At 46.2% G+C, this 27,452-nt stretch overlaps 2 protein-coding genes and 2 non-coding genes across 8 annotated transcripts in view; 3 read left to right on the top strand and 1 right to left on the bottom strand.

Annotated features, from left to right (window-relative positions):
• RCSD1 (RCSD domain containing 1) overlaps positions 1 to 1,677 on the top strand; it is a 30,049-nt gene extending 28,372 nt beyond the window's left edge. For both annotated transcript variants that reach the window (XM_066568174.1, XM_066568165.1), the window contains one exon: positions 132 to 1,677. The gene's annotated coding sequence lies outside the window, so the exon portion shown is untranslated. The remainder of the gene's footprint in view (positions 1 to 131) is intronic.
• A 975-nt stretch (positions 1,678 to 2,652) lies between these two features.
• TRNAP-CGG (transfer RNA proline (anticodon CGG)) lies at positions 2,653 to 2,724 on the top strand. The gene has a single exon. It is a non-coding gene; the product is annotated as a tRNA-Pro (tRNA).
• A 392-nt stretch (positions 2,725 to 3,116) lies between these two features.
• TRNAP-AGG (transfer RNA proline (anticodon AGG)) lies at positions 3,117 to 3,188 on the bottom strand. The gene has a single exon. It is a non-coding gene; the product is annotated as a tRNA-Pro (tRNA).
• A 4,314-nt stretch (positions 3,189 to 7,502) lies between these two features.
• MPZL1 (myelin protein zero like 1) overlaps positions 7,503 to 27,452 on the top strand; it is a 36,480-nt gene continuing 16,530 nt past the window's right edge. For 3 of the 4 annotated variants that reach the window (XM_066571890.1, XM_066571888.1, XM_066571889.1), the window contains exons 1-3: positions 7,503 to 7,603; positions 21,443 to 21,603; positions 24,713 to 24,926. In XM_066571890.1, coding sequence (XP_066427987.1) covers positions 7,528 to 7,603; positions 21,443 to 21,603; positions 24,713 to 24,926 — 451 coding nt within the window. In that variant the 5' untranslated portion in view covers positions 7,503 to 7,527. Of the gene's footprint in view, positions 7,604 to 21,291; positions 21,604 to 24,712; positions 24,927 to 27,452 lie in introns of those variants that run through there. The other variant, XM_066571887.1, reaches the window with a different exon arrangement.

Below are 27,452 nucleotides of genomic sequence, written 5' to 3'. Positions count from 1 at the left end.
TCAGGCTGCAGCTCACCTTTGCCTCCTAGCACAGAAACCACCAAAGTACCCCCAGGACTTCCCAGCACTGTCTTTGCTTAGACTCATGATTATTTTTCATTATTTCCTTACTTATTTTCCCCTCTCAAAAGGACACACTCAATCAGGGCAGAGGAGACTTAACATGTGGATAGGAGCCATCTAACCCGATCGAGATGGAAGCTACTGGAAAACCTTCAGTGGCAGGAGAGGAGCAGAATGCAGAAATCCCCTGAGGTCCAGACTCATCACAGAGCTGAGTGGCCACTCTCTGGCTCTCTGCTTTGCACCATCATGTTTTGGGACAGCTGGAACAGGAGACTGTTTGCAATCTCTTCAGGGTTCAAAACTCAGGTGTTGGCTGGTGTTCCTTGATGATACGTGGGGACTGAGAGACCTGATACCCACTGTCCTGGAGGCAACAGCCACCACCACTCATGGTCCTTCTGCTTCTTCATCCTGCTCCAAAATGTCTTTTTCTTCTCCTCTGCATTGGTCTTAGATGAAGTTCATCAGTTACATACATACATACATGTACACTGCCTTTTTGGTAGCTTCTTTTAAAGGACTTTGAGTTTAAAAACTTCAGTAAATAATGTTTTAACAATAGGAAACAGCTTTGTTTTCTCCATATGTGCTGTATGTCAGACAATGTGAACCCTGCATACAGGGAAAACTCCTAGAACATTGATCATAAAAATATATAAAATATAAAAATAAAATCCCTTTGAAGTGGGGCTGATCTGTGAAACAGGCACCTGTGGTAGGCTGGTAGGTCCTGTGTGCTTCAGCTTTGGGGTGCTTTTAGTGTGGTGGAAAATGACAACCAGCAGATTGTATGCAAAGAAAAGACGTGCTGAGTAGGTCAATAGGGCAGGTTCTCTTATCTGGCTCTGGGCTCCAGTCCAGATTTAGAAGGGCTGCTTGTCCATCAGTCTTTCTCACTTCCAAACCCTACCTAGTCTGTTTTGAAACTTCTGGTGTGTGGCCACCAAGAGCCACTCATTACAGAAAGCATCCCAGCTTCCTGGAAACAGCCAATTAATTTTGTGCTGGTCAAAGAAGAAGTCTTAGCTGCCTGAATTTCCATTGGCATTGCCTGGCTGAATTGGTGAAGCTCGGGCAGCCAGTCCCTCCAAAGTACTTGTGCCCTGTACTAGATTCGCATTCACTCTTGGGCTACTAAAAGTCATGGGCTAGCAGTCACTACAGTTTAAATCTGGAGGATATTTGGGGGAAGCTGGATGTCAGACCCTCACTTGACCAGTTTCCTGACAGCGGTGCCTGAAGCTGTGTTGGCCACACAGAAAATGTCCATACTGTGACGTGGACTGAGGTCATGCTTGCTGGGAGCCAGCAGCGCTTGCCCTCCTCAATTATCATGGGCTGGTTGGCAGACACGACCTCCACACCCTTTTGAGCCATGCTGTGGAGCATTGTTGCCTTTGAATCCATTTTAATCTGCTTGCTGTAGCTTGTATTCCAGGGCAGGCTGCAATCGCTGGCTGCCCCCTGTTTCTTCTCTCAGCACAGTGGGTGTGAGTGGTTGTGCCTTACTGCACATACAGATATATGTGTGCCTGTGTAGAGAACGTGTATGTGTGTCCCGAGCACGGGGATGGAAATCCGAGGGAGAAACAGAATAAATAAATGGTGGAATAAAACCAAAGCAAAACAAAAATATCTGTGTTTTGTTTCCTCCTGGAGAAATGAAGAAGCCTGAGGAAGAATGGACAGAACTGGTAGCAGCAGGCAAAAAAAAAGAGTGAGATTTCCACTGGCATTAGGACTTCAAAATTTAAATTTAATATGAGAGGGCAACTACTGAAGAAGAGGGAGGAGTAGGACTTTTTGACGAAAGTCTGGGATGCAGAGGCGTGGAAACATGAGGATGTCAGGGAGCATTAGCAGGACAGAGCACATCAGAGACAAGCGGGATTCAAACCAGGAGGGTGCTGTGGGCTCAGAACCCCAGGGCGATGCCTGTGGCTCCCGTGGGCGTTTGTCCTGCCCGTGGATGAGCCCGGGAGGCTCCGAGCGCGCCGGGACACGCGGGGACCCACCCGGTGCGACCCCTCCGCGCCGCCAGGGGGCGCAGCGCACGGCGCGGCCCAGGACGAACCAAACCCGCTGGGGAACGGGGGGTGGGGGGGGGCGTTGGGTTGTCCCATTCCCCGCGTCCCCTAGGAAGGAGCTCGCCTCCAGTGCCACCGCGCATGGAGCGGGAGTGGGAATGGGAGTGGAAGTGGGGATGGGAATGGGAAGGCTGGGTTGTTCGTGCGCCCCTCGGATGAGCGCGGGAACGGGGTCTGCGCGGCGGAAAGCACGCGGAGAGCCGCGCGGGCCGCTGCCCCCCCCGCGGACACGCGGAGCCGTCGCTAACGAGCGGAGCCGTAGGGTCGGGGGAAGGGCGATGCCAGGGATTACCCTGGGAAAGGTGACGGAGGGGGCGAGCAGGGAGAAATGGCCGCGGCCTCCGCAGTTCGAGAGAGCAGCGGTGCGTTCCGGAGCGCTGGGAAAAGCCGCCGGCGGTGGTCGGCAAGGACCGACCCCCACATACACTGACGTGAGCAGCCTGGGCGGGAGGAGGTGGGACGGCAGTGAACTGCTGAGCTGGGAAAGCAGCAATAGAGCGGCTCGTTGGTCTAGGGGTATGATTCTCGCTTCGGGTGCGAGAGGTCCCGGGTTCAAATCCCGGACGAGCCCGCGGGGAAGGGGATGCGCAAGCCCCCTTCCTCTATTTTGCTGCCGCGGGGGCCTCCTGCGCTTTTGCGTCTCAGGGCCGCCACGAGCGGGACCGGGCGCGCGGGGACGGCGCTCCGAGCCGGTACGGTGTGCCGAGGCTGAGCCGCTCGGAAGGGCGAGGAGCGGTCCCGCAGCGCTGCCTCGGTGGAGAGGAAGGCGGATCTGCCTGGGAAAAACGGGAGTAGCGACGCCCGGTGCCAGACGAAGAGGAGCGGCCAGTCCTTGGTGAGTTCTTTAAGCTTTTTCTTGCACTAAAAAGGAACGTGTGGGTCTCGTTGTAAGTCCCCTCCGTGCCCCTTCGCTGTGTGCGGGAGCCGCTGCTACGGAGAAGGAAGATTAAAAAATTAAAACTTGGGCTCGTCCGGGATTTGAACCCGGGACCTCTCGCACCCTAAGCGAGAATCATACCCCTAGACCAACGAGCCGCCATGTAGACATCTCTTTCCCCTATAGGCCAATACTTCAATGGCGCTGTGCAGTTTCTGCCCGGGACAGCTCCGGCCTGTCCTAATTCCCGCAGTGCTCCCGCTTCCTGAGGGGGCACAGCCGCTTCCCTGCGGCTACACCTCCGGCCTGTCCCAGTTCCCGCGCTGCTCGCGGTCCCGGAGGGGGCACAGCCGCTTCCCTGTAGCTGCCGGCGCTCCCCGGGCTCCTGAGGGGCAGCCCTGTATCCCTGTGGGTGTGAAAGCGGCTCGTACGCGGCGAGCCATGGACCGCGGCAGCCAGGCCACAAACCCCGGCGCGGTGAGGGGAAATTCGTGCTCCATTTCCATAATTTCAAATTGCACCACAGCCGAGTAGAGGTAACGTTACTTTCCTAACTTACAGATGATGATTTTATGCAGAGCTGCTTAAACAGAGAGTCTTGGAACGCTGATGTTGGTCAGGGTGGAGGTCACTGTTACCTTGGCTTTTGCCTCTCTACAGTAACAGCCTCTAAACTAATTTTGCCTATAGTCCAATATATTCCAACAAGCTAGGCAAAAAGTAGGAGGGAGAGACAGGAAGACAAATTGCTTCCATTTTATGTGCTTTCTTATGTATCAAGGTTATCAGGAAAGGTTATCATGACTGAAATTGTTCTTTAGCATGCATTCAGCACTGGAATAGCTCATCATTCCCATCCTTTTCTATCCTGAGTTTTCCTGAGAACACTTATCCTTGCATAGTGGGTGATCCAAGACATTCTTCACAATCAAATGATGAAAAAGCCAAGTTATGGAAGACAAGACTGAGAGGAGATCTCATCAATATGTATAAATACCTCAAGGTGGCAAGAGGATGGTGCCAGGCTCTTTTCAGTGGTGCCCAGTGCCAAGATGAGGAGCAGTGGCCACAAATTAAATCACAAAAAGTTCCACTCAACATGAGGTAGAACTTCTTTGTGCTAATGAGCCAGAGCATTGGAACAGCTGCCCAGGAAGGTCATGGATTCTCCCTCTCTGGAGGCATTTGAACCCCACCTGGACATTTCCTTGTGTAATCTGTTCAAGGTGACCCTGCCTTGGCAGAGGGGTTGGGCTGGGTGATCTCCAGAGGTCCCTTCCAGCCTCAACAACACTGACTCTGTGAAAAATAGTTCCCAAACTCTTCAAAGTCTGTATGCAATTACTGTGCTGCTGCCAGCTCTTGAGTTTTGGAAAAAACCCCGCGTTTCTATTTAACCAAAGTAAACATGAATGTGGCATTATCTGCTAGTCACAGTTTCTCCCAGCTTGCAGAAGAAAAAATATTGCTGTAAGGGACACACAATGCTTTCTTGTGCAAATAGAGCCTGGGGTTTTTTTCCTTTTTCTCTCATGTTCTTCTATTACTAATTCAAAATGAGTGTGTTGGGTGGGATATTTTTTGCAGGAGTGCATATCTTTGCACACTAAACAGTGTATACTGTACAAGTCCTCTAGGATGTACAGAGATGCAGGCTAAAGAGAAAACAATCAAAACCTTTAAAAATGTAAAATCAGTCTAAATATATGTTTTTCTCCTCCTAGAAGTTATTACCCCCCTTTTTTTAACACCAAAATCCTGCAAGCTACTAGAAACCTCTCCAAAACAAAGGATAATAAGGATAACAAAGGTCTGAATTTCTAACATACACAGGAAGAAGGAAGAAGATGCAATATATGTTCCCTGGGACAAATTGAGTTGTCCCAGCACCCTGTTTCCTCTCTGGAAGTAGCAGAAGAGAATAATTTGATCATATCTATCTGGATAAGAATTTTCTGCTGTAAGTAGACCAGATATTGTCCCAGGTGTTCTGTGTACTGAACACCTGTGTTACTACACAACAAACAGAGAAGTCAGGGCTGCTCCTCTGGCAATGTGATCTCAGCTCTGTCAGGGAAGGGACAGGGTAGGTAAGGGCTGTGTGTGGCCAAATCAGGTTTAGTACACAAAAAGGGAACATGTGAGCTCTGTGAAGGACAGTCAATTTGAGAATAAGAAAAATGCAATTAAAAAAAAATTTAGGTTTACTATCTTGCAAAATTACCTAGAAGGGTGAAGCTTGGCCTCTTCAGAGGATTGAACAGTTTTAAACTGTGCAGTACTGAAGGACCTGGAGGTGAGCAGTGAACTCTGAGTACTCAGGTGCTTCCATGCTGGTAAGAGCACTTCCAGCCACCCAGGAGAGCTGTAAGGTTGGGCAGAGTTTCCATGGAAAGGAAGAGCTCAGAGGAAGTATTGCGGAAAAAGGGCTTGGAATGAAAGTCTTATCACTGCCTATCAGTTTCTGCTCCATTTGGAAAGCAGGGGTATTGATGAATTGGCTGAAGACCCACCCACAAGGGAATTCAAATGAGGTGCCAACCAAACAGGGTGATATTTCCCTGTAATACAAAGAGTTGTCTGTGCTGTTGATATTTATTCCCAAGAGGTGCCCTGGATTTCTGCTAGGCTGAGTTTCTAGAAAACACGTACAACAGTTAGATGAGGAATGTGCTCCAGAGCTTCCCCTTAGGGTATAAATAATGGATGCACAAGCTGTTACATTTTAAATCCCATGAGAATTTTAAGGTGGTGTCTGGCATCACAGCTGGAAAGAAAATAGTCTGCCTGTGTTTTTGCAGGCTTGCTTTGTCACAGCTCTCCTCAGCATGGCACACGGTGGCCTTTCCTGTGGCCTCTTTCACCTGCAGATGTGATGAGGTGTCCAGGGAGTGGCAGAGAAACTGGTGGCATCCATGGAGCACTGGGATGAGCAGAGCACCCCCCAGGCTTCTGGAGGCTCAGGGATGCAGTGAGCAACAGCCCTGAGATATGACTCAGCTTGTGCAACTTCTTTAAAATGCAGGGTTGGGAAAACACGGCACAACAAAGAGGTTCTCAGAAGCCAGGAAGAAGAGGGAAGGATGAAAGCTTGGTCTCAGGGGGCGTGTAGCAGCCGGGAGTCCAGTCAGCAAGGCTAGGGAAATTCCAAGCAGGTATTTTCAGGCGAAAGGCAAAGGTGGCTGTGCGATTGGTGCAGCAGGAGAGCTGCTGAAGGAGCTTGTGCTGAAGGAGCTTGTGCTTACAGGCAGTGCACGCCGAAACAGGCTCTGAGTTAGCAGGGAACAGCAGGCAGGATGGCTGGGGAGGCAGGAGGAGCCAGCTCTGCCTGTGCTCCGAGCTTGCAGCAGCACTCTCCTGCTTTCCTTGGGACAGACCGGTGCCATAATGTGCACCTGGGGAACTCAAGGCTGGCAGAGGGATTGGGGCACTCCATGAGCACCGGGATCTGCTCCTGCTGCCACTTCCCTGCTGGAAATTGGGCCGAGTGATGCACGGCAGGAGACTTCCATAGCTCAGAGTGCTGGGACACCACGCCACAGTGATGAGACTGCTGTGATCCTTACGGGCCACAGCCACCCCACAGCTCCCGAGTGTTCTTGGCTACGGGAAGCACAACTCCACTGAAGTGACTGTCAGTTCTGTGGCTCTCAGTGATTGTCCAGACAGGTTCAGTGCCAGCTGGAACGGTTGGTACTGTGCCTCCAAAGGCACTTGGATAAGCTTCCCGCACTGCAGGGTAACTGTTGGACAGCGCCAGGGCTCGAGGCAGCCCCGTGAGGAATGGCTGAGGGAGCTGGGAATGTTCAGCCTGGAGAAAAGGAGGCTCAGGGATGACCTTGGTACCCTCTACAACCGTCTGAAATGAGCCAGGTGGGGTTTGGCCTTTTCAGTCACAGGACAAGGAGGGCATGGCCTCAAGCTGCACCAGGGGAGGTTCAGGTTGGACATTTGGAGGAATTTCTTCACGGAAAGGTTTATGAGACACTGGAAAGGGCCACCCAGGGAGGTGCTGGAGATGTGCTTAAGGAAAGGTGGGACGTGGCAGTCAGTGCCGTGGTCAAGTTGACATGGTGGCGTTGGGTCATAGGTTGGGCTGGATGATCTCACAGGTCTTTCCCAGCCTCGCTGACTCGGCGATTCTGTGATCCAGCGTTTCTGTGTCCCCCGGGATGCAACGGCGGGAGCGGCCCCGCAGCGCCCGCGCCCTCCGCAGCACCGCCGGCCGGCCGCGGGGGGGCGCCAGCGGCGCGCCCGGCTGGGGGGCGGGACAGCGCGTTCCCTGCGTCCATAGGTCACCTGGACTTGACTGATGGCTCTCTTGTCCAATCACCTTGGAGCAGCGGGGCAGGGCGCGGGCGGGGCGAGCGCGGCGCGGGGGGTGTGTGTGAATGACAGCAGCAGCAGCCAATGGGCGGGCGGGGCAGGGGGCAGGGGGCGGGCCCACGGGGCCGGGGGCGGACAATGAGGGCGCCGCGGGGAGGCGGCGGCTGGAAGATGGCGGCGGGCGGAGGCAGCGCGGGGCGGCCCTGCGCGGCGTGGCTGCTGATCGCCGCCGCCGCCCTCACCGCCGGTGAGTCAGGGAGCGAGGGAGGGCCGGCCGCCGGTTCGCTCTTCAGCGCCGCTGCCGGGGCTGAGGGCGGTTCCGCGGGCAGGGCACGGCTCTGCTGCTCGCTGCCCACCCGGTTCGGAGCCGGGCTGGCGGTGGCCGAGGACCCCGTCCTCACCGGGGGAAGGGTCGGTGTGCGGGGACAAAGCCCCCGGGAGCCGGCGTGGGCAGGGCAGGGTGCCGCGGTGCCAGGGCAGTGATGCGCGGCGGCCCCGTGTCAGCGCTGGTTCCGCAGAATCCATTAGCTTGGAAAAGATCCCCGAGATCATCGAGCCCAGCCGGGGACCGGGCACTGCCGTGGGTCCTTCCCCCGGGGACGCGGGTGGTGTTTGCTGGGAGAGCCACGGGGTGACCGAGGAGTAGGGACGCTGGGGCTGTGGTGAATGGCTTGATTCGGTCAGTGGTGAAGTATTTGGGTGGAGGGGAATTGTGTCAGTTGGATGATGCACTCATGACTCGTATAGGTGGAGAGTAAGTGCAGAATCGCTGAACGGGTCGGGTTGGAAGGGACCACGGTGGGGTCATCTGGTCCAACCTCCCTGCTCGGGCAGGGTCATCTCAGAGCACATGGCACAGGATTGCATCCAGATGGTTCTGGAATATTTCCAGTGAGGAGTACAAGGCTATGGAGTGGTAGGAATAGCAAGAGTGATGCTTCACTCTTCTGTGGCTTATGTTCTTAGAGGGTTCCATGCTTCACTTGGACTTGACAAGTTACATGCATTTCCCACGCCAGCTCACTGTAGATGTGTGTAGATGCTGGGCATGGACAGTGAGGGAATATCTGGTATTATATGTCCCAAATATCTAATGATGGATATTTTGGGTTAGCAGTACTTGCTTAGTGGGTAAAACTTTGTGAAGTACCTCAGTAGGAGACATTAAGAAACCTGATGCCTCCTCAGTTCATGTGTCCGGAAAACTGTGTAAAACCATAAGTCTGTCTGGGAAGAGGTTTATTAAGAAACTGTGCTGAGTAGTAAGGAGCTTAAAATTTATTTAATAGAATTTTGGAATGGTTTGGGTTGGAACAAATCTTAAAGATACTTTTGTTCCAATCCTACTGCCATGGGCAGGGTCATTGTCCACTAGACCAGGTTGCTCAGAGCCCCTTCCAGCCTGACCTTGAACATTGCCAGGGATGGAGCATCCAAGAGTTCCCTGGTCAACCTGTTCCAGTGCTTCCCTACCCTTACAGTGAAGAACTTCCTCCTAATATCTAATTCCTATTATTATTCCTCTTCCTAAATCTATTCCCGAAGGGCATTGTTTGCATTTAAGATGAGTGCATTTTGCAATAAAGAAGTAGAGATTGCTAAGGCTTCCTGTGTATCTTCAGAGACAGACTTAGTATTTAGGATTAAGTAGGTAGATGTGAAATATGGATATATTACAGTAAAACTGAGATCTTTGGAAATACATATGGAGGCAAGAGAAGAAGGAAGCATATTTTCCCCTGATCACAACAAAAGGTACAGCTACAGTAATGCTATGGGTAGGTGGGAGAAGTAGATCATTGTAGAAGTCTGAATTTAGTCCTGTGGCTTCTTCTCTCCTTGCACATCCTTACGCCTCCCGTCTGCTGTGAAAAGCAAGGTTTACGTCTTTTCATGGGAATAAGTGATCAGAGTGCAGGCTCTTCACCTCTTTTGCATACCCAAAGGAATTTGGTGATGGGAAGGAAAAGATGACCTTCCCCTGAGTTTGGGGTGCTAAGGCATCCTGGATAATCAATACTGTGCATTTTTTCTTGCCTGTGCCATTCAGGCTCCTGATGTTTTTTCAAGGGCCCTCTTCCCATTCCCTTTCCTCACGCTGGATTTTCCCCTTGTGAGAGGTTCAGAAATCAAACCCTGCCTTTTTTGGCAGGGGCAGGAGTGGTGTTTGCAGAGGGCTGTGCTGTTCCCTGGCTCAGGTGTGGCCTGTGGCTGGGTGATGTGCTGCACATGTGGCTCCTCTGCTCCCTATTCATATGCTCCATGGCAGATCTGCTCCTGTGGCCAGGAACCTGCAGTGAGACAGAAATATTGCTCAGGGTGCTCTGCTGTGCAGGCCCCATTAAACACCACAGCCTGCTCTGCCAAGCCCAGTTGCTTCACAGCTAAGCACAGATAACACAATTCTAGGATTATTTTCATATGTGCCCCTGCATGTGTGGGTTAGGAGTTCATCTTGCTTCTTTATGCTCAGTCATCTGAAAACCCCTTTGCTTCATTTACTTGTAAGAGTGAAGGATCATTGTCAAATGTGCTGTCTGTGATTCTGGGGACATTTTGTAGCATAAATTGTTAATCTAGGTATAATCTCTTCTGTGCATGAGTGAGCCTGGAGCAAACAGCCAAGAGTATCAAGAAAATGGAGTATTTTGCAATTGTGCATTTGTAAGCCACGTAATTATGACTTAAAGTGGTATCCTGCCTGTGTTTGACTTGAGGGTAGTGCCTGATTACTCCTGATAGTCTCAAAAAATGTATAGATATGACTAGAAAGAATAATTATGATATTTTTTATTCTTCTTTTTGATACCAACAAGCTTGATCATTTTTGAAATTAATTTTCTCCTACTGCCCCTTTTATACACACTCATACAAGTGCACGTGGGCACATCTACATGGGTCAGTAACAAGCAGAGCATTGAGATGTTAAATAGCTCAAGTGCCTGTTACTGCTTTGAGCTCACCAGCCCATTTCAGTTGCTGCTTGAAATGTTTCCTGAAAATAACAGTGTAAGTCAGGGTTGCAATGCTCACTTGGTGCCTGTGCCAGGTTTAGTCACAATTCCTGTAGTCACCCCCGTCAGAAACTGTTAGTCCTTTTAAGCTCAGCCCACTGATGCTGCAGGTGGGAAAACTGCCTTGCCTGCACTGCTCAGTGGGTTCTGCAAAAGCAAAAGCTGGATAAACTCTCAGCTCACCTTGCTTGCAGCAGCAGCAAAAAGTTCTTGAATATGTTGAAAAGTCTGTACCTTAATGTTTTGGTGATAAAATGAGGTAAGATGGACAGATGCCCCAGCTATCCAACAGTCTCAGTCTCTGACAATTACTTGTGTAACTAATAGCATGCATAGCTGTGTTGCTTGTTGTCTGAATTAGAATTAATTGTATTAAACAGCAATTCCACTGCCTGTCTGTGGACCCATCTTGTCCTGACTAGTGCTGGATATCCTGTGTCCCATACAGACTTGAGATGGAAGACCAAAACAATGAAACCTGTTATTGTCCTGTGCTGTTTGTCTTGAAAGATTTTAGTCTGAGTAGTTTCTAAAGACTTACTGTTTTTCTGGAGAAGTGACATATAGATCATCATCAGGTCATCTATCCACAGCTTATTATTATCCCCTGTAGTGGGAGTTCTCCAAATGTGGTGTGATGTGATGTGGTTTCATCATGTATGGCATACATTAACATGTCTGCATGTAATTAAGAAAATAAACAGCCTGGTATGCAAGAAAATACATTTTTTGAACTATTGAATGCTAACTCAGGATATCCTCGGAGTACATCGGAAAGCTGGAAGCTCTGTGTGTGAAAGCATTAACATCCTTATGTATCCCTTTGTTTTTTGTTTTGTTTTGTTGTGTATGGTTTGTTTGTCTGTATTACTTTAGTGGTCTGGGTTAGTGGCACCCCACAAGAAGTGATTAGCACAATGGAGAGGATGTGAATATCTTGTGTAAGAGAAGGCTGTGCCAGGAGAGGACAAGAAGTTTTGAACTGGCTTTATTGCCAGCAAAGAGACTTGGGGAACTCTAACTGCAGTGATTCACTGTTATCTCTAACAGCAGTCATGTGGAAAAGGAAGTGTTTACTCAGATTAGGGTTTAACAGTAAGCAGTACCCATAGCACAGAAGATGTGGCAATGCATCCTAAGGCAGGGTTAACATCACAATTTTTTGCTGAGCAGGTTGAAAGAAAGTTTTTGCCTCACAATCTCTTTTATCTTTAAAGGGCTATTCTGTTACTTGTCCTGAATAAGCTTTTGAAAAAAAGAAAAAGGGAAATGGTTATATCAAATAAATGTATTGGTACTAATCTGGGACAGAATTAATTTAACATAACAATGTTTTGCATTGGTTACTTGTTTTGCATTGGCTTAGGCACCACAAGGCCTTTTTTGTTTGTCACCCCTCCCTGAGAGCAGATGGGCTGGGGGTGCACGAGGAGTTGGGAGGGCACCACAGAAGTCATGGTCAGCAATGAAGGCTGGGAAAAGGAGGAAGGGGGTTGTTTGGAATTACAGCATTTTTCTTCCAAGTCACTGTTATGCCTGACACAGCCCTTCTTTCCTGGAGATGGTGAACACCTGCCTGCTGACGGAAGCTGATGGGTGATGGCTTGTGCTTTCCCTGTCACACTGTTTTAATCTCAGCCCTCGAGTTCTTTCCCTTTTACACTTCCAGTTCTCTCCCTCACTGGGGGTGCGAGTGAGGGGCTGTTCAGGGCTGAGCTGCCTGCTGGGCTTAGCCCACAGTCCTTGTACATTGTTGTTCCCTTTGGCTGCTGTGCCTCTCAGCTCCTGCATTTTTATGTATCTGTTGAGTTGGCACTTTCCACTCAGTGCTGCTGCTAGGTTTTGGCTTAAAGTGCATAAGGAAAACTGGAAGGCTGTGGTTGTTGTTGTGAGCTCTCTTTCCTCCAACCCTGCAGAAAAAGATGCTTTGTGGTACATTCACTGATGTTTTACATACTGGTGTTAAGGGGCACAAAGGGAGCTTGCCTGGAAACACTGGTTATACCCTACCTTCAGTGTTTCAAAGCAGATTGAGATTCTGATCCTTAAGGGAGGGTTAAACTCTGGGCAGTGTAGCAGTTGTCAGTGGTTGGTGGTGATTTCAATTCACGAGATGGGGGTAAATCAGGGCAGGTCATCTCCAGGTGGGTGAAATGGCCATTGCTGGAGGCGTTTACAGTTGGCTGCAGGCCACCTGTTATTCAGTAACTTGTTTTTGTAATGTGTGCAAGTGAAAGGTGGTGACCAGGGCTCCCACTTGGTAATAAATTCCATAAAGCTGTGTCTGCAGCAGGAGTTTTGAAATCTGACTGGTTTCTATGTCTTGAGGTGTTCAGATCAAGGTCTGGCAGGACGGAAGTCACTGCTCCAATCCAAGGGACAGCTCTAGAAATCACCACGTGTGTAAACTGGGAAAGTGATGTAGTGTGCTCCAAGGAAGGCCATAAATTCTTCACAAAAGAAGTGTTCCTGAGAAAAGCCAGCTGAATAGGCTCCTACTTGGTGCTTCCTAACCCTCCTCAGTTGTACAAAACAGTATCCAGTGGACTGGGCTAGGGTGTTGGTCTGGTTTGAAAGAAAACAATGGTGAAAGGGCTGTTTTGAACACAGATTAGTTCCTGATCAGATTCATCTTGTTCTGACTGTGCATGTGAGCTATTTAAATTGGCACCACCACTGACAAATTCTTGTGGAACAATGCTTTGAAATATTTAGCATGGGCTTTTCCTTTTGGTTTTGTGGTTGTGCTGCTGCAGGTTATAGCTGGTTATGAGTTTGCTCAGCAGTTCAGTTAGCAAGTAAGTGTGAGATTGCTGCAAGCTTGGTGCCAGAGCTGGCTGCAGATGTTCAGCAGTCCATGGATCAGTAAGGAATCTGGTCCTCCAAGGGCTTTGGATTGGCTTGAACTGCTGAAGTAAGCCTCTAGTCACACCAGAACAGATTGGCTGCATGAATACCCTGTCAGCTGAGGAGGGTGATCACTTCAATGATGTAATTTCATTTTTCTTCTTGCTCAGTTAAATGGTAAGATTTTATTTATGAGGTTTTAATTGAGTCTCTCTGTATACAGGAAAAAAAAAATCCTGTTCTCACCTTTCAGGCTGGTGGAAATACCAATACTTGGCAAGAGATGGACATGATTCTGGTTCAGGAATGATGACAGGTGGGAGTGACTGTTCATGGAATGCTAATGATACCTTGGATGGTTCAAAGTGCAGCTTTTGCAGATGTGTGTCTATAGACTGAGTTGGTTGCATTGGTTACTGTAAAAGGGTCAGGAAGAGGGCAGCTTCCTGTGTCTGATATGTAGGCTTTGCACTGTAGTCCCCATGAACATACAGTGTATCCGCATCCTTTGTGTATCCACTGCCTAGTTTGTTTTGGAAATCAGTAGTTCCCATGCTGCTAAGGATGGATTTTGTCAAAAAGATGCTGCATGCCATCAGCAGTTGGCACCATGACTGGTATTTTTAACATAGTTTCACTTGAGATGATATTAATAACCAAAAAAAGAAAAAAGCCTGGAGGGAAGCTTTTGTCCCAGCCAGCAATAAGTCAGTCTCTACTGTCCACTCCATGGATTTGGGTTTTGCTGTTGTTTTGTTGCGGTTTTTTAGTCTACAACTTCTGATCCTTAATACTCTCATTTCCTTAGTAGTTGTGACAGTTTTAGTGGATTGCTATAGCAATTTTAGGAAATGCTTGTGATGGTGGGATGCTTTTTTTATTCTCTCTGCCATGTGTTGAGATGTTTACCCAGCTTCTCTCAGATCTTTAGTTAAGTAAGCTTCATTCCCTATTTGTGGGGAAAAATCTGGTGTATTTCGAGGAGACTTTTCCATCTTTTCTGGCTTTCTGTAATCTGTGTTCCCATTTTCTGGCATCTTTCCTTGTGCCCAGAAAATAATGTGCTGTGTTTGTTAGTGACTCTGTTGGTATTGCAGGATTAGAGGTAGAACAGCTGCCATCAGCTGTTCCAGTTACCCTTTGCACTTTGAACAGCTTTACTTAACTTGCCCCCTTTGGGTTCTCCACTCTTTTGGTTTGGCTTTGTCAACAAGAACTGTTTACTTGCATTTGAGCACTTGCAAACCTACTTGGGCATGGAAGGAAAACCACTTCAGGGCTGTTGAGCAGAAAAATGCAATGTGTGGTTTGGAAAGTACCTGAGCTGCTGATTGGTGTCCCAGCCTGCAGCATAGGCAGGGGAGTGTTGCTTTGTGGTCCCCAGGGAAAAGTACTGGAAGTAACTAGAAGTTACTTGCCTCAAGACTAAGTATCTGCCCAAACCTGACATATGACTGATGCTGTGTAATAGGAGCATGAAGCTGTGCAGCTACATTGCTTGTTTGTAGTTCTGAGCACCTATACAAGCATCTCTGTTTTATGAGATGAGAGAGTTGAGAGAGTGGTGTAGCAGTGAAATTATTTCCTCAGGACTGAACAAGAAATCTGTTGCCTGGCAAGGGAGCTCAGGCATTTTTTGCTGTTTCTCATGCTTCTTCTTAATTTCTGGTTAAAGCATGGGCTTTTAAAGTAAATCTCAGCATAGGTTTTTTTTTGCTGCTCCCTGGCAGAACAATGAGCAGCTCTGCGTCATACAGATGAGAACATGCCAAAAGCTGACCCTGAGGTGTGGGAGGAGAAGGAAGTACCAAAGTTTGGTGGCTCTGGAGACTTGCCTTTTAAGTCCTGTCAGAGTAGGTGCATGGAGGTATGGAGGGCTGAGATACATGGATGTTATTGTCTGCTTTGACAGCTCAGCCACAGCCTGCTCAAGACTTCTCAGTGAAACTGCTTTCCTTTCACTTGCGGTGACAAGATGCTATTTTTTCCCTCATTGTTGAGTCAGGCAGAGCTTAGCTGAATGTGCAAAGAGGCCAGGAGAAAGTGAATGTTTCTTTAGCAGATGCTTGTCTCTGCTTGGGGGATGAAGGTTTCCAGCAGCATGGTGACAGGAGGCGGTAGGTGTTCATGGGCTGGGTGTCACAGCTGTGCTTTCTGATTCCTGGAGCTGCAGGAATGTGTTACTGGAGACAGGAAGCTCTCTTTCCTCCAGCAGCCTGGGTTACTTGACAAGATTGGCAACCTGGGGAGGTGCTGTGGCAGTAGCTAAAAGCTGTTCTGGTGAATTGGCATTTGAGAGTGAAATTTAACTCTTCTGTCCTCCTTCGAGGCAATGGAATTTAGTTTTCGTTGCTTTGAAACTTAGGTGTCAAGATTGGTTGGTGTGACTCTGTCTAGTCATGGTTTCTGTAGCTGTTTGCTTTGTGTCCTGTGTAAATGTATGGAGTGCAGACATAAAGATCATGGTGACAGGGGGGCTGCAGGGACAGTCTCCATGAGGAGGGGAAGGACACACGTGGCTTCTTAATGCCTGTGTGGTGTTGTCCTTATGAAGAACACCATGGCTTGCTCCTGGGTGGAACTGCTGGCGCGGGTTCAACTTTTCTGTTAAAGTTAAATGATGTGAAGGAACTCTTTGTGTGGAAATTCTATCCAGCGTCTGGGTGCTTTAACAGTTCTTGTGCAGTTTCACAGGAACAATTTTGGCATGTCTACTGTTGTTAAGGCAGGAAAGCTAAGGCTTCTCCACCAGGTGTTTTATCCACAGAGAAGAAATGGTCTGTGGGGACATAAGTGCCTGTGGTTGCAGATGGGGACTATAACTTTGTTCTGGCTTTCTGGGATGTTTTGTAGGGGTCTGGCTGCTATTGTTTCATGCTGATTGTACAGGGCAACTGCTTTGTGGGAGAAAGGACTAAATGCCATGCAACCCTAGTTAAGAATGCTGTCGACAGGAGATGTTTCACAAGACACTTGACATTGAGTAAGAGTATTTGTTAATGAAAGCACCGATTCTCAAGTGTATATTGTTTTTGTGACTGTAGACCCTTAGTTATTAGAAAAAAACACATCCTCCTGTCTGATGAAACTTCTGGGCTGCTGGGGAGACCAGAGTGAAGATAATGAGACACTGAATTTTCTGTCATGTTGTCAAGACCTTGCATCCCTAAGCGACTTCATTTATAAACTGTATACATGGCTGTACTACCAGGTGCCTTTCAGATAAGCAAAGCAAGTTGCTTGTATTAATTAATAAACTGATGATTAGCCATTCCAAGAAGAGGGGAGTAACACTCTTCCTGGACTAGGATGGGAACGATAGCAGCCATAAGCATCCTGTATTTAGCAGTGTGAGGAGAGTTTCCATGTGGGCTGTGTTTGTGCTGATGGAAATAACATGCCTGTGATTACAGGGTTAGCTGTTTGTGTTCTTGGTTTGTTAGGTCTCTTAGTGATCAAATTGAGTTGAATCCAGGGGAATTGAGTTTATTTTGGTGTGTTCACAGTTTTAATTAACAGAACGTTTTCATTGGATCCAAGGTCTCAATAGAAACAGTGGTCTGCAAAGAAATTTTAATTATCTATGTGTTAGTTAGTGTAAAACTTTGGTGCACAGAAGAATTTCTTTGTGATAGGCTACCAAACCATATGGTCAACCATATTTCTACATAAAAATGTAGAATAAAAACAATTCTTGCCCAAAATATTTTTTAAAAAATCACTGAGGCAAGTGCGAGCAACCAGGGAGTACAAGTAAAAGTAGGAAGAGATTACTTCAGTTTTAAAAGGTGTTGATCTCCAAGCACTGGCAGCTTAGGCACTGTTGGATTCATACAGCTGCAGTTACCACATGCTTTGGAGGGCTCAAAGAAAGTGAAAGGATTTTGCAGGTTTTGTGCAGATCCTCCCAAGCCTGAAGGACAGCATTTAAGAGGAGGTGCCACAGTTTGGATTGGAAAAGTTTTGGATGAGACCAATGCTATAATGTGGTTGGGGACAAGATTCCCTTCATACTGAAACAGGGACGTGTGCTTAGTGTCATTTCCACTTCAGGGAAGGAAGCAGTGGTCTTGCATGTGTGATGTCCCCCTCTTCTTAGTGTCACCCTTGGAGCAGCTTGGTTACCAGGAACTGCAGTACTTACTGGTCTGTTACTGTCTGTTGGGGCACCCAAGAAAGAGAGTATTTTGGACCTGATTAGCATAAGAGATCTGATAATCAGGATGCCTTGGCAAGAACAAAGAGAGCTTTGAAGACTGAATCAACACTGGCTGACAGGAAAGAAGATTGAATGACTTCTGCAAGCAAGAGTTGTTGCCAAATGTATAAGTTTATTTATGTGATGATCAACCCAATCATTGTAGTGAAAAATTACTAGCCTTCCTAGAATAGTATATAAACATATGTAGTCCACAGTAAATTTGGACTTTGATCACCAGTCAGTCTTCCACATCTCTATCTCTCATCATGACCAATAACTGTCCATCTGTCCAGAGCAAAAAGGACATCACAATAATGAAGGCCAAGGTACAAACTGGAGGTTTTAGTCTGGTGTTAGCTGAACAGGTGACTGGAAACTCTGAAAGCCTCTTCGTTGACCTGGGAAGAGTTCAAAGTCAGAGGTGCTGCACAGGTGTTGAATTGCCACAGTGGTAAAAGCAGTTGTGGAGGGCTCTTGAGCTCTGCTTTAGTCCCATTTAGTGTGAGCTGACAACTTAGCATTGACAAAGATGTCAGACTGAGGCTGTTCTTAGAACACAAGGAGACAGATCCTGAGCAGAGACACAGATCTGAGCAGTCAGTGCAGTGATGGGAGCTTGAACTTGTTTTGCAGATGAGATCTCTGAGGCAAGATACTAAAGAAAGAAAGACCTGAGAGTAGAGAGAGCATTGATGAAGAATGAAGATCTGTGGTGGAAAAATAGGAAAAGATTAGTAAGTTAGTAAGAATATGAGTGTCTTATCCTATTTCAAGAGCAGGAGGATTGTCTGGAAAGGAAGATGTGGATGGAAAGTTTTAATTGCAGTGTGGGGGTTGAAAATGGAGCTGGAGAAAGTTATTATAGTTGGAGTAAAACTGCTTGAACAACACTAGAGATTTAAAAGAAATGGCTGAAGAGGCACAGGTGGTTTTTTTCAAATTATTTTGATGATAGGTGAGAAAATGAGAAGCATTTTTCTGCTGAAAAGAATAAAAGCAGCTGAAGGCTAAATGAGATGTGCAGAAGGAAATACTGGAGCTATGGGCAGGGTGATGGGATCAAGGCGGATGCATGGGAGAAGAGCAAATATTTATTTTTGCCCTATGTACCTTACTGACCTTCTCTTCCTAAAGCACTCTTCTCTCTCAGACAGTTTCCTGTGATCATTTTTTCCTCTTGAGAGGAACTAAGGCTGAGTAAGCTTGAGGAATAGAGCAGTAGTTAAGTGTGACTGAAATAAGACTCAAAATTCAACTTTCTCCAACTGGAAAATTTATTTAGGTGTAGGAGCTGGAAGGTGGATGTAATCCTGGTAAATGTGGAAAGAGGAGGAAAAGAGCTAGAGCTGGAGATGGTCCACGTAGATTTTATTTTGACAGAGGAGGCCAAAGAGTTCAAGGTAGTGGGAACAGCCACCATATCAGTAAAAGTATGGGATTAGAGGGCTGAGGGTGAACAACTGACCAATCTTGTGGTCTCTCTACCAAATAGGTTATAATTTAAGGAGCCTGTATCTCATGCTGTAAGGCAACAGAAGCAGGAAAAAAGTTTTTGAAGCCGTGAAAGAGGCAGAGGGGAGAAAATCAGCAAAGAAGAACATTAAATTGAGCCAGCAGTAGGACAGATGAAAATTAAACTTGATGACTTGATAGAAATTTCTGTACAGGATTACATAGTTCCTTCCTCCCCAGACTAGGGAAGAGAAGTAGGGAGAATTCCTTTTTTTTTTTTTTTTTTTTTTTTTGCTTCACTACAGTTCTAGTGAGAACAGTGACTTCTTCAGATTAGGCAGATCTGTGCTACCCACTGCCTGTGTGTGGCAAGGAGTTCTCTGTACCATGTACAAGGAGACAATGTCTGTGCAGACTCTTTTCTTCCTACACGAATACTGAGGGCATCTTGCTTATTTTATGCTTGAAACAGAGGTTTGTTCTGTGGTTTGGACTTAATACAATGGACTTTATTTTATTTTATTTTTCTTTTCTACACCATTAGCTGGAAAAAATACATAAAGCACAGCAGCTCTCAGTTCATTTAATTTCATTGCTAGAAGTCTTTGTATGTTCCAAATAAATATTTGGTAGTTGTTTTACAAAAGAATATTTTTTGGCCCATAGTCATAGTATGTACAAGAGAAAGGAAGCTCTGAAAAAACCTCAGGATGAAAATTCACCATCCCTACTCCCCACCCACCTTGGGGTGCTTTTTCTCTTGGAAGTGAGAGCAGTGATGAGAGGAGAATCTTGAGGTATCAAGAGATAACCTAAAGGGACAGAGGAGTTAGTGAATTTTGGAAGTGAACGGTGTGGATTGTGAACAGCAGAATTAATGAATGGTGGTTTCTTTTGGTTTTGGTTATTGCAATTACTGTGATGTGCTCCTCCCACCCCTGCTTGCATGCCCATTCTGTCAGATGTTTGCTGTCCAACCTCTGAAGGCTGCAGAGCTGCTTGCACTCACTGCCTAAAAACTCAAACTTCATGATTTAAGGACTAAGGTAGGTGAGTATCGGTGATGATGAGAGACAGGGGGACTGAGTGGTGACCAGAATCCAAATTTACTGTCAAAGCTACATATGCTTATATACTATCTAGGAAGGCTAGTAATTTTTTACTACAATGATTGGGTTAGTCATCACATAAATAAACTTATACAGTTTGCAATATCTCTTGCTCGCAGAAGTTGATTCAATCTTCCTGTCAGCCAGTCTTGATTCAATCTTCTGGTAGTCTTCAAAGCTCTGTTTGTTCTTGCCAAGGCATCTTGATTATCAAATCTTTTATGCTAATCAGGCCCAAAGTACAACAGGTGGATTTTTCTTTATTTTATCTGAACAGTCTTTAACTTGCATCTTTCTGTTTGGTCTGCCTACTTAGAGCTACTTTATTCAAAACTGAAAAGCAAATCAGCTGAGGTACTGATGGAGCAGGAAGGTTTGTTCTCCTGTTCTAACAAGGGGATTTAAGGTACTGGAGCCCAGAAACATAGAATCCTATGAACAAAAGTAGATTGCTGTTACCATCTCTGTGCTGAAAATCATGGTTTAATAAAAATCAAAACTTATATTTGAGGTACCAGGAACACACGTTACATGTGCACCCACCCACACTGACTTGACAAGATTTTTGCTTTCACGTGGATGTGACATGAGCACTGACATTCTCTTGTGATGTCACAAGATCATGCTTTGTTTTTCTACATAAATCTGAATGAATGTAGATATGTATCTGCTTAAATCTGGATAGGGATAGCGCATTGGCAGTTTAGAAGGTGCCAGATAAAGCATATCTTCAACATGTTTTCCAAATTATGAATATAACTTGTTAGTTAAACTACCAGTACAAGCACAATATCAACACTGATTACTTTAAATCTGGGGGGTGGTTGTGGTCTGCTTGCTGTTTTCACTGTGCATAAGGTAGAAAAAAATTAAACTAATCTCATGCTTCTGAACTATCGCTGAGTGATTATTTGTGAGGCCTTGCACATACAGACCTGGGAGCATGGCAGAGAGCAGGAGTAGATGGCATAGCTGGGGGTGGGAAGTTTGCTCCTCAGCTTTCTGGAGGTGAGCCTTTGTTTTACCTACAGCTAGGAAAATCTGGAGATATGAAACAAGATGTGTGCCAGAGAGGAAACTGAGTAACAGCTGGGCCAGGCTGTTGGTTCCTCTGATGAGGCTTAATTATTACAATGCCTGCTGTCAGCTGGTATGAAAAAGTATGAAACTCATCCTTTGCACCATAGAATTGACTTCCACAAAGTGTTGTAGAGGAAACATCTGTGAGTGGAAAACATCCTGTCACAGATAATACAAGGAAGGAGAAGTGACTCTACTTGGCCTGCTCTATACTTGTTTGATTGCAGGTATAATGCAATGTCTGTGCAATCACCCGATGCAGGAGTTACTGATGCCTCTTCTCTTCTGCCCTTCTAGGCAGTGTGATGTGAACTTCCTCATTCTCAAAGCAGCACTGATGTGTCTTGTTCTCCTCCTTTCTTCTCTTTGCCTTTCCCATGCAGTCCAAGTCTCAGCAGTAGAGGTGAACACCCCGGAGGAGATGTTTGTGGAGAACGGGACGGACGCAAAGCTCCCGTGCACGTTCACATCCGTAGAAGTGATCAGCAGTGCAGCATCTGTCTCCTGGAGCTTTCAGCCAGAGGGAGCAGCCACTCGTATCTCAGTAAGCAATGGCTGGAGGGGAACAGACCTGGGAGGGGAGGCTGGCAAACTTGAACTGTGGTCTTCTAGTTGGTTCCAAGGAGCAAGCAGATATGGATTGGACCCTCCTTTGTGTGCCTTATCTCCATCACTGTGATTTTAGGGGGCTTTTTTAGTGTTGTATGAAAATATTGCTAGATCTCTCCCAAGACTGCAGTGGGCAGTGACCACAGAATATACTGGTTACTCTGTTAGTCTTAGAAGAGGGATGTTGGCGTGGAAGCTGTATGTATGAAGTAGGTGAGCATCTAGGAATCTTGTAAATCCTCTATCCTTTTGCATTTGACTGAACATAGCAGTCAGAGAATTTGAATTACCACTGTAATTGCAGTCCTACATTGTGTATTGTTTATTTTGCTTGTGTACTGTGTAGCCTCTGTTTGAGAGGGTTTAAAGTAAGACCAGTCTCCCTGGTTTCAGAACAGAATTGAATAGCTCAAATCAGGAAGCAGTTACATCCTCATATTATAGTTACTTGACAAGTGAAAAATCAGGCTAGCAAGGAACTTAGGCAAATAATACTTGTCATGGCTCAGTTCCTGTATATTGGGCCCAAGGGGGCTCATATCCTTTGGATGTAGGTCTTCAAAGAAATGGCTTTGCTAGGCTGATAGCTGTCTTCTTCCTCTTCTTCCTCAGACACTTCTGCTTCTTTCTTGTTCCTTGTACTGAATGAGAATTTAGAGGAAGCAGAACAAGGAACTCCGGGGCACCTTTGAAGATGTGGGGACAACAGGTTGCTCAGCCTGTTTGTGTTTGTCTCCTTCCCTCTGCTACAGACATGAGCTCATTTAAACTCTAGGAGCTCTTCAATGCTCAGAGCAGAGATGGTCAAAACCAGTGTGTGAGCATCTTGCTCAGTATGTAGAGCTCTGAAGAACAAGCTTCTGAATTCTCAGTGAAATAAATATTTAGTTTTGAAGAGGGAGCTCTTCCCATTGGGAATCCAAAGCAGGAGTTGGGGAGAAGTAAGGGAAGTAGGGCACATTTCCTGCCAGTGCTGAACAGGATGGGTGAAGAGAAGCCATCTGTTGGTGAATTTCCGCTCCCCATATATCCTGTTTTGCCATTCCCTTTCTGCATCACTGTTCAGTTGTAGGAATACAGCTTCAGCACATAACATTGGTTTTGGAATTGAAGTCAGTTCTGGTGTTGCATCTGGATGTAGCCATCAGCACAACTGAAAGAAAAGCAAATTTTCTTTGAGCAGCAGGGACCCAGCATAATTTGATGTTAATTCCCTGTTTCTTTTGAGGGTCTGGGGAAAGTGTAGAGGGGATGTTTGTTTATGAGCCTGAGTCATGGCATTGCATAGCTTGGTGGGTATGAATTTGAAAGACCAATCTCATGATCAACTCATGTCTGAGGTAAGCCCATGATTCTCTTTACAAGGATGGTCTGTGTCCCTTTAGAATCACACTGGCAATCTTGTGGCCATGTGGTGAAGCCACATGGGAGCTTCCACTGGGAGCTTCCCCTGCTTGTCCCCTTCCCTCACCACGTGTTCCAAAGTCTTGTCTCACTCCACCATGGGCAAGGGATGGCTTGAGGCACTTAACTTGTATTTCAGGACATATTTTACTTTGTGATTTCTCCTCCCCCAGGTCAGGACATCTAGACAGCTGAGGAATCTGCCTCTGGCCGTCTAGATTTTAGTGGGATGACTTCCCCTGTACACAGGGGTGTGGTAATGCAGTGCTGCTGTGTTAAAGGTTATAATGCAGCTGGAAAAGCTGCAGACTGATGCAAAGTCCCTCCAAAATGTTGACAGCTGGCTGTGTGCTTGCCAGCTTTCTACCACATGAAATACTTCATTGAATTTATGTTAATCTGTAGACAACAAATAAGATTGACTGCAGCAGGACAGATGGCAGTGATGTGCACATACCTGATCTGGACAAGATTTGTGCTGCCAAGTGATAAGGCCTGATACTCAGACTGCAGGTCTGATAGAGAGGGTGTTGGAATAGCAAATCTGAGATCAAGGGCAGGAAAAAGGATAGGAGGTGACTTGAATGGAAATATGGGGCAGTAGGCAGGCTGTTCTGTGGCAGAGCCACTGCTTTGTAAATAAGGCAGGAGGAAGAGGAAGCTGGAATATTGTCCTAAATTTCTTTCATTGTTCTCTGGAGACTGAACTGAAGGGAATTCAGCTTGATTCCTGATTAGATTTATCTTGCTGTCCTGTAGAATATCCAATTAAGAAAGAATGTACTCTTGCAATTCTCCTGCAGCCTTGATGTCTCTCTTAGGGTATCCCATGTGTTTGAAAGCAGAGTTGTCCTGTAGAATTCTATGCACTTCTACTGCTGTAAATTCCAATTTTGGGCAGGTATAGTTAGGAAATACTCAGTTCCTCCTTAGTCTGTACTAAGGAGGTTTATTCTTCAAAGATTTTTGGTCATGTATAGGGAATGCAGAGCCAATGTCCAGCTTAGTCACTTAAAAACTGGGAAACAGTTATATTTAGTTACCCGAACGTTTCTGGAAAACAGCTAGATATATTCTAAATTGGTCATGGGATTTTCTGAGGGGGTGGAAGGAAGGGAGAGTATTGCATGTTAATTTAGCTGTGCTTTAATTGCAAGTAACACACAGCAAAACACGAGATGGGAAACTCGGTATCCTTTTTCTGCTAGGCTGCAGGCGGCTTCCTGTGCCTGAAAGACAGATGGCGGTGTTCCAGGAGTGTTCTGTCCTTTAATTATTATCAGGTTATCAGGTTTTTTTCTTTCCCCCACCTCCTTGTCTGCAAAACTCTGTCCCCTGCAAAACAGAAAAAAGCCCCAGCCAATCCAACCACAAAACAAATCAAAACCAACAGAAAACTGAAACTTGCAGTCTCTTGTTCTGGTGTGGTTGAGGTACAAACATGGTTATGTTATCAAGAGGCAACAAGGCAGACTTAATGGACCACAGAAGTGGTGAGGCAGGAGGAGAAAAACCTCAGCTGCTGGCTGAGGTTTGGTAACACAGCTGGCTCTGGGAGAGTGCTGTAATAGTGGGAGAAGCACAGTGGCTCCATACTCGCTAATTGGGTTGTTCTTGTATCCTCTTTTCCTTGACTGCAGTTTTTCTATTACTCTAATGGGAAGTCATACCCTGGAAAAGACATACCATTTAAAGACAGGATCACTTGGGCTGGAGATCTTAACAAGAAAGATGCTTCTATCACAATATCAAACATGCAGTTCCGGGACAACGGCACGTACATTTGTGATGTCAAGAACCCACCTGACATTGTTGTCAAACCAGGAGAAATCCGAGTTAGAGTTGTGGAGAAAGGTATTCATTCACCCTATATTATTTTTTTCCCTTTTCACTTGTTTTTTTTTTCCCCTCCATTCCTTATCTAAATCACTTTTATTGGGGGTGGGGGAGTGGCCTGGAGGGAACAACTGGTTTTTAATTCTCTTCTTCCAGGTCCTAATACTGGAGCCAGTATCTGTTAGCTGTTTTAAAATTGTATGTCATACCCTTTTCCTCTATGCCCACTAATTTCTGTGGCTTAAACAATTATTAGGAAAAGCTGATGGAAGGCTTAGTGAAAACACATCTTCTCATTTTGAAGTCCTATGAATATATTTCCTGCATTATGCTGCATCAAGGGTTAGGGTGACTTACGAAGTCTGGTGAGCAAGGAGAAAACCCTTGCTTGCTTGAAACCCTTCTGGTATACTTAATGGAATGCAAAACTATAAATCTGATCCAAACATACAGAAAGGGAAATGCTGCTGTGTTCCATGCAAAGGTGTTTGTGTTGAATGTGCATTCAGTCTCTTTTACTCAGGTGTTCTCAAAGAATCCATGGTGGCTCTTAAAAACTTCAGAGCCTGGCTACTTGTAGTTACATGAGGCTTCTGGTTAGCATTTGGCAACATTTGTCACAGTTGAAGAGCACTAAGATTCTGTTTCTCAGTTTGGCTCTTTATTTGCCTTTATCACCCAAAACATTTGATTGCTCAACTTGAGGTCAGCCAAAATGTGATGTTTTGTACAATTAAATGATTGTTACAGTAATTGCATTTCAAATTTATGATTCAGGAAGCACAAGAATAAATGTTGAATTCATAAATGGCAGCGCTGATGGAGCATTCAGTTAGTTTTAATCTGTTAGGGAAGATACCTATCTGTATGTCCTAATTGGAATGATTCTGCTGCTAGAGCAGGTGTGTACCCCTGCTCAGGAGGTAATGCCATGTTCTTATGTAGGCAAGGTCTCTATCTAATTTTTCTCTTGATGGAACAGTTGGGGTTGAGTAGGACCTCTGGAGGTCCAACTATCACTTAGAACTTTCTGTTTCTTGGAAGTTTGAGACCTATATAAAATAGGATCTGTTTATTTTCTCACAATGATTGTCACTATGAAGAAGCAGTAAAGCAGCTGCTGGTTTGGCAAAGTCAGGCTGGCTTGGAAAAGACTTCTCAGATTTTAGTCCAGGTTAAGCAGCTAAAGACTGACCTCAGTACACTAATTCAGCTGGTATTTTTCAACAGATTTGCATGCTGGCTTCCCCATAGGTGGGGCACCTGGAAGAGAATCTGATTCTGAATGGAGCCCTGTATTTGAAACACTTCTCACCATTGGAGAAAATGCTGCAACAGTTCTCTTCACATTTTTAGGATGACTGAAAATGTGTTTCCAAGCTCTTGTAGTAGGTTGTAACTCATCCTGAGTTACAACTGAGCTGGAGCAATTTTTCAATTGGAATAAATACATGATGACATTTGTGCACATTGGTTTTTTACTGTGAATGCGTCTAATGGTTCTGAATTGTACATCTGGTGGTATAAACTGTTCAAAGCCATATTCATTCTTTGAACATTTAAATGAGCTGATAGGTGATAGGTTAGATTTAGGTTTTGGATTAAACATTTACTAAGTTCCATGGTGGCCTCATTTTTAAAAATTGCCAAACTAACTGAGCTGATTTTCACTGCAGTACCTACATGGTAGGTAGTGTATTGGTTTGGCACTGCCTGCTTTTATATAGCAGGGGACCACTAAGATCTCTCCTGTGAGAAGCTGCTGAAAGCTTCCCACCGTGTCCAGCAGAGTCAATGGCTGATGGCCCAGAAGATGGACATGCTGCTGGCCAAAACTGGGCCAATGAGAGATGATGGTAATGCCTCTGACATATTTAAGAAGAACATCAAAACAAGGTCACAGGGGTTTTTTGCTCCTAGACAGAGAAGAGGGGGAGGTGAGATTATGTGAGGGAAAACAACATGGAGACACTAAGGTCAGTGGAGAAGGAGGGTAAGGAGGGTAAGGATGCCAGTTGCCAGAGACAAGATTCCTCTGCAGGCCATGGTGAAGCAGCTTTGCCCCTGCAGCCCATGGAGATTGACAGGGGAGGCAGAGATCCACCCACAGCCCCTGTAGGAGGTGCCCATGCCAGAGTGGGTGGATGGATGCCTGGAGGAGGCTGTCATCCAGTTGGAAGACTTGGTGGACAGAAAGGGCCCTGAGTGCAGGCTGGAGCAGCCCATCCTTGGAGGACTGTACCCCATGGAAAGAAAGATGTCACAGCAGTTTTGGGAGGACAATCTGCCTGTGGTGGAATTCACTTTGCAGCAGGTGTGGTTTGGTTGCTGCTTGTGAGAGTGGAGCCACTCTGTAGAAGCTCATGGAGATCTGTCTCCCGTGGGAGGGATCCCACAGCTTCACAGGAGAAGAACTCCTCTCCCTGAGCAGTGGAAGAAAATCTTGGTGATGGACTGACCAAAACCTCCATGCTGTCTCTCTGTGCTGTGAGTGGGGAGAAGGTATTTTAAGGGCTTATTTTACTTCTCCTTATCCTTCTCTGA

The sequence above is a fragment of the Molothrus aeneus genome, chromosome 2 (genome assembly GCF_037042795.1).
Source record: "Molothrus aeneus isolate 106 chromosome 2, BPBGC_Maene_1.0, whole genome shotgun sequence".
NCBI lineage: Eukaryota > Metazoa > Chordata > Aves > Passeriformes > Icteridae > Molothrus > Molothrus aeneus.
This window is presented reverse-complemented; position numbering and strand designations above follow the sequence as displayed.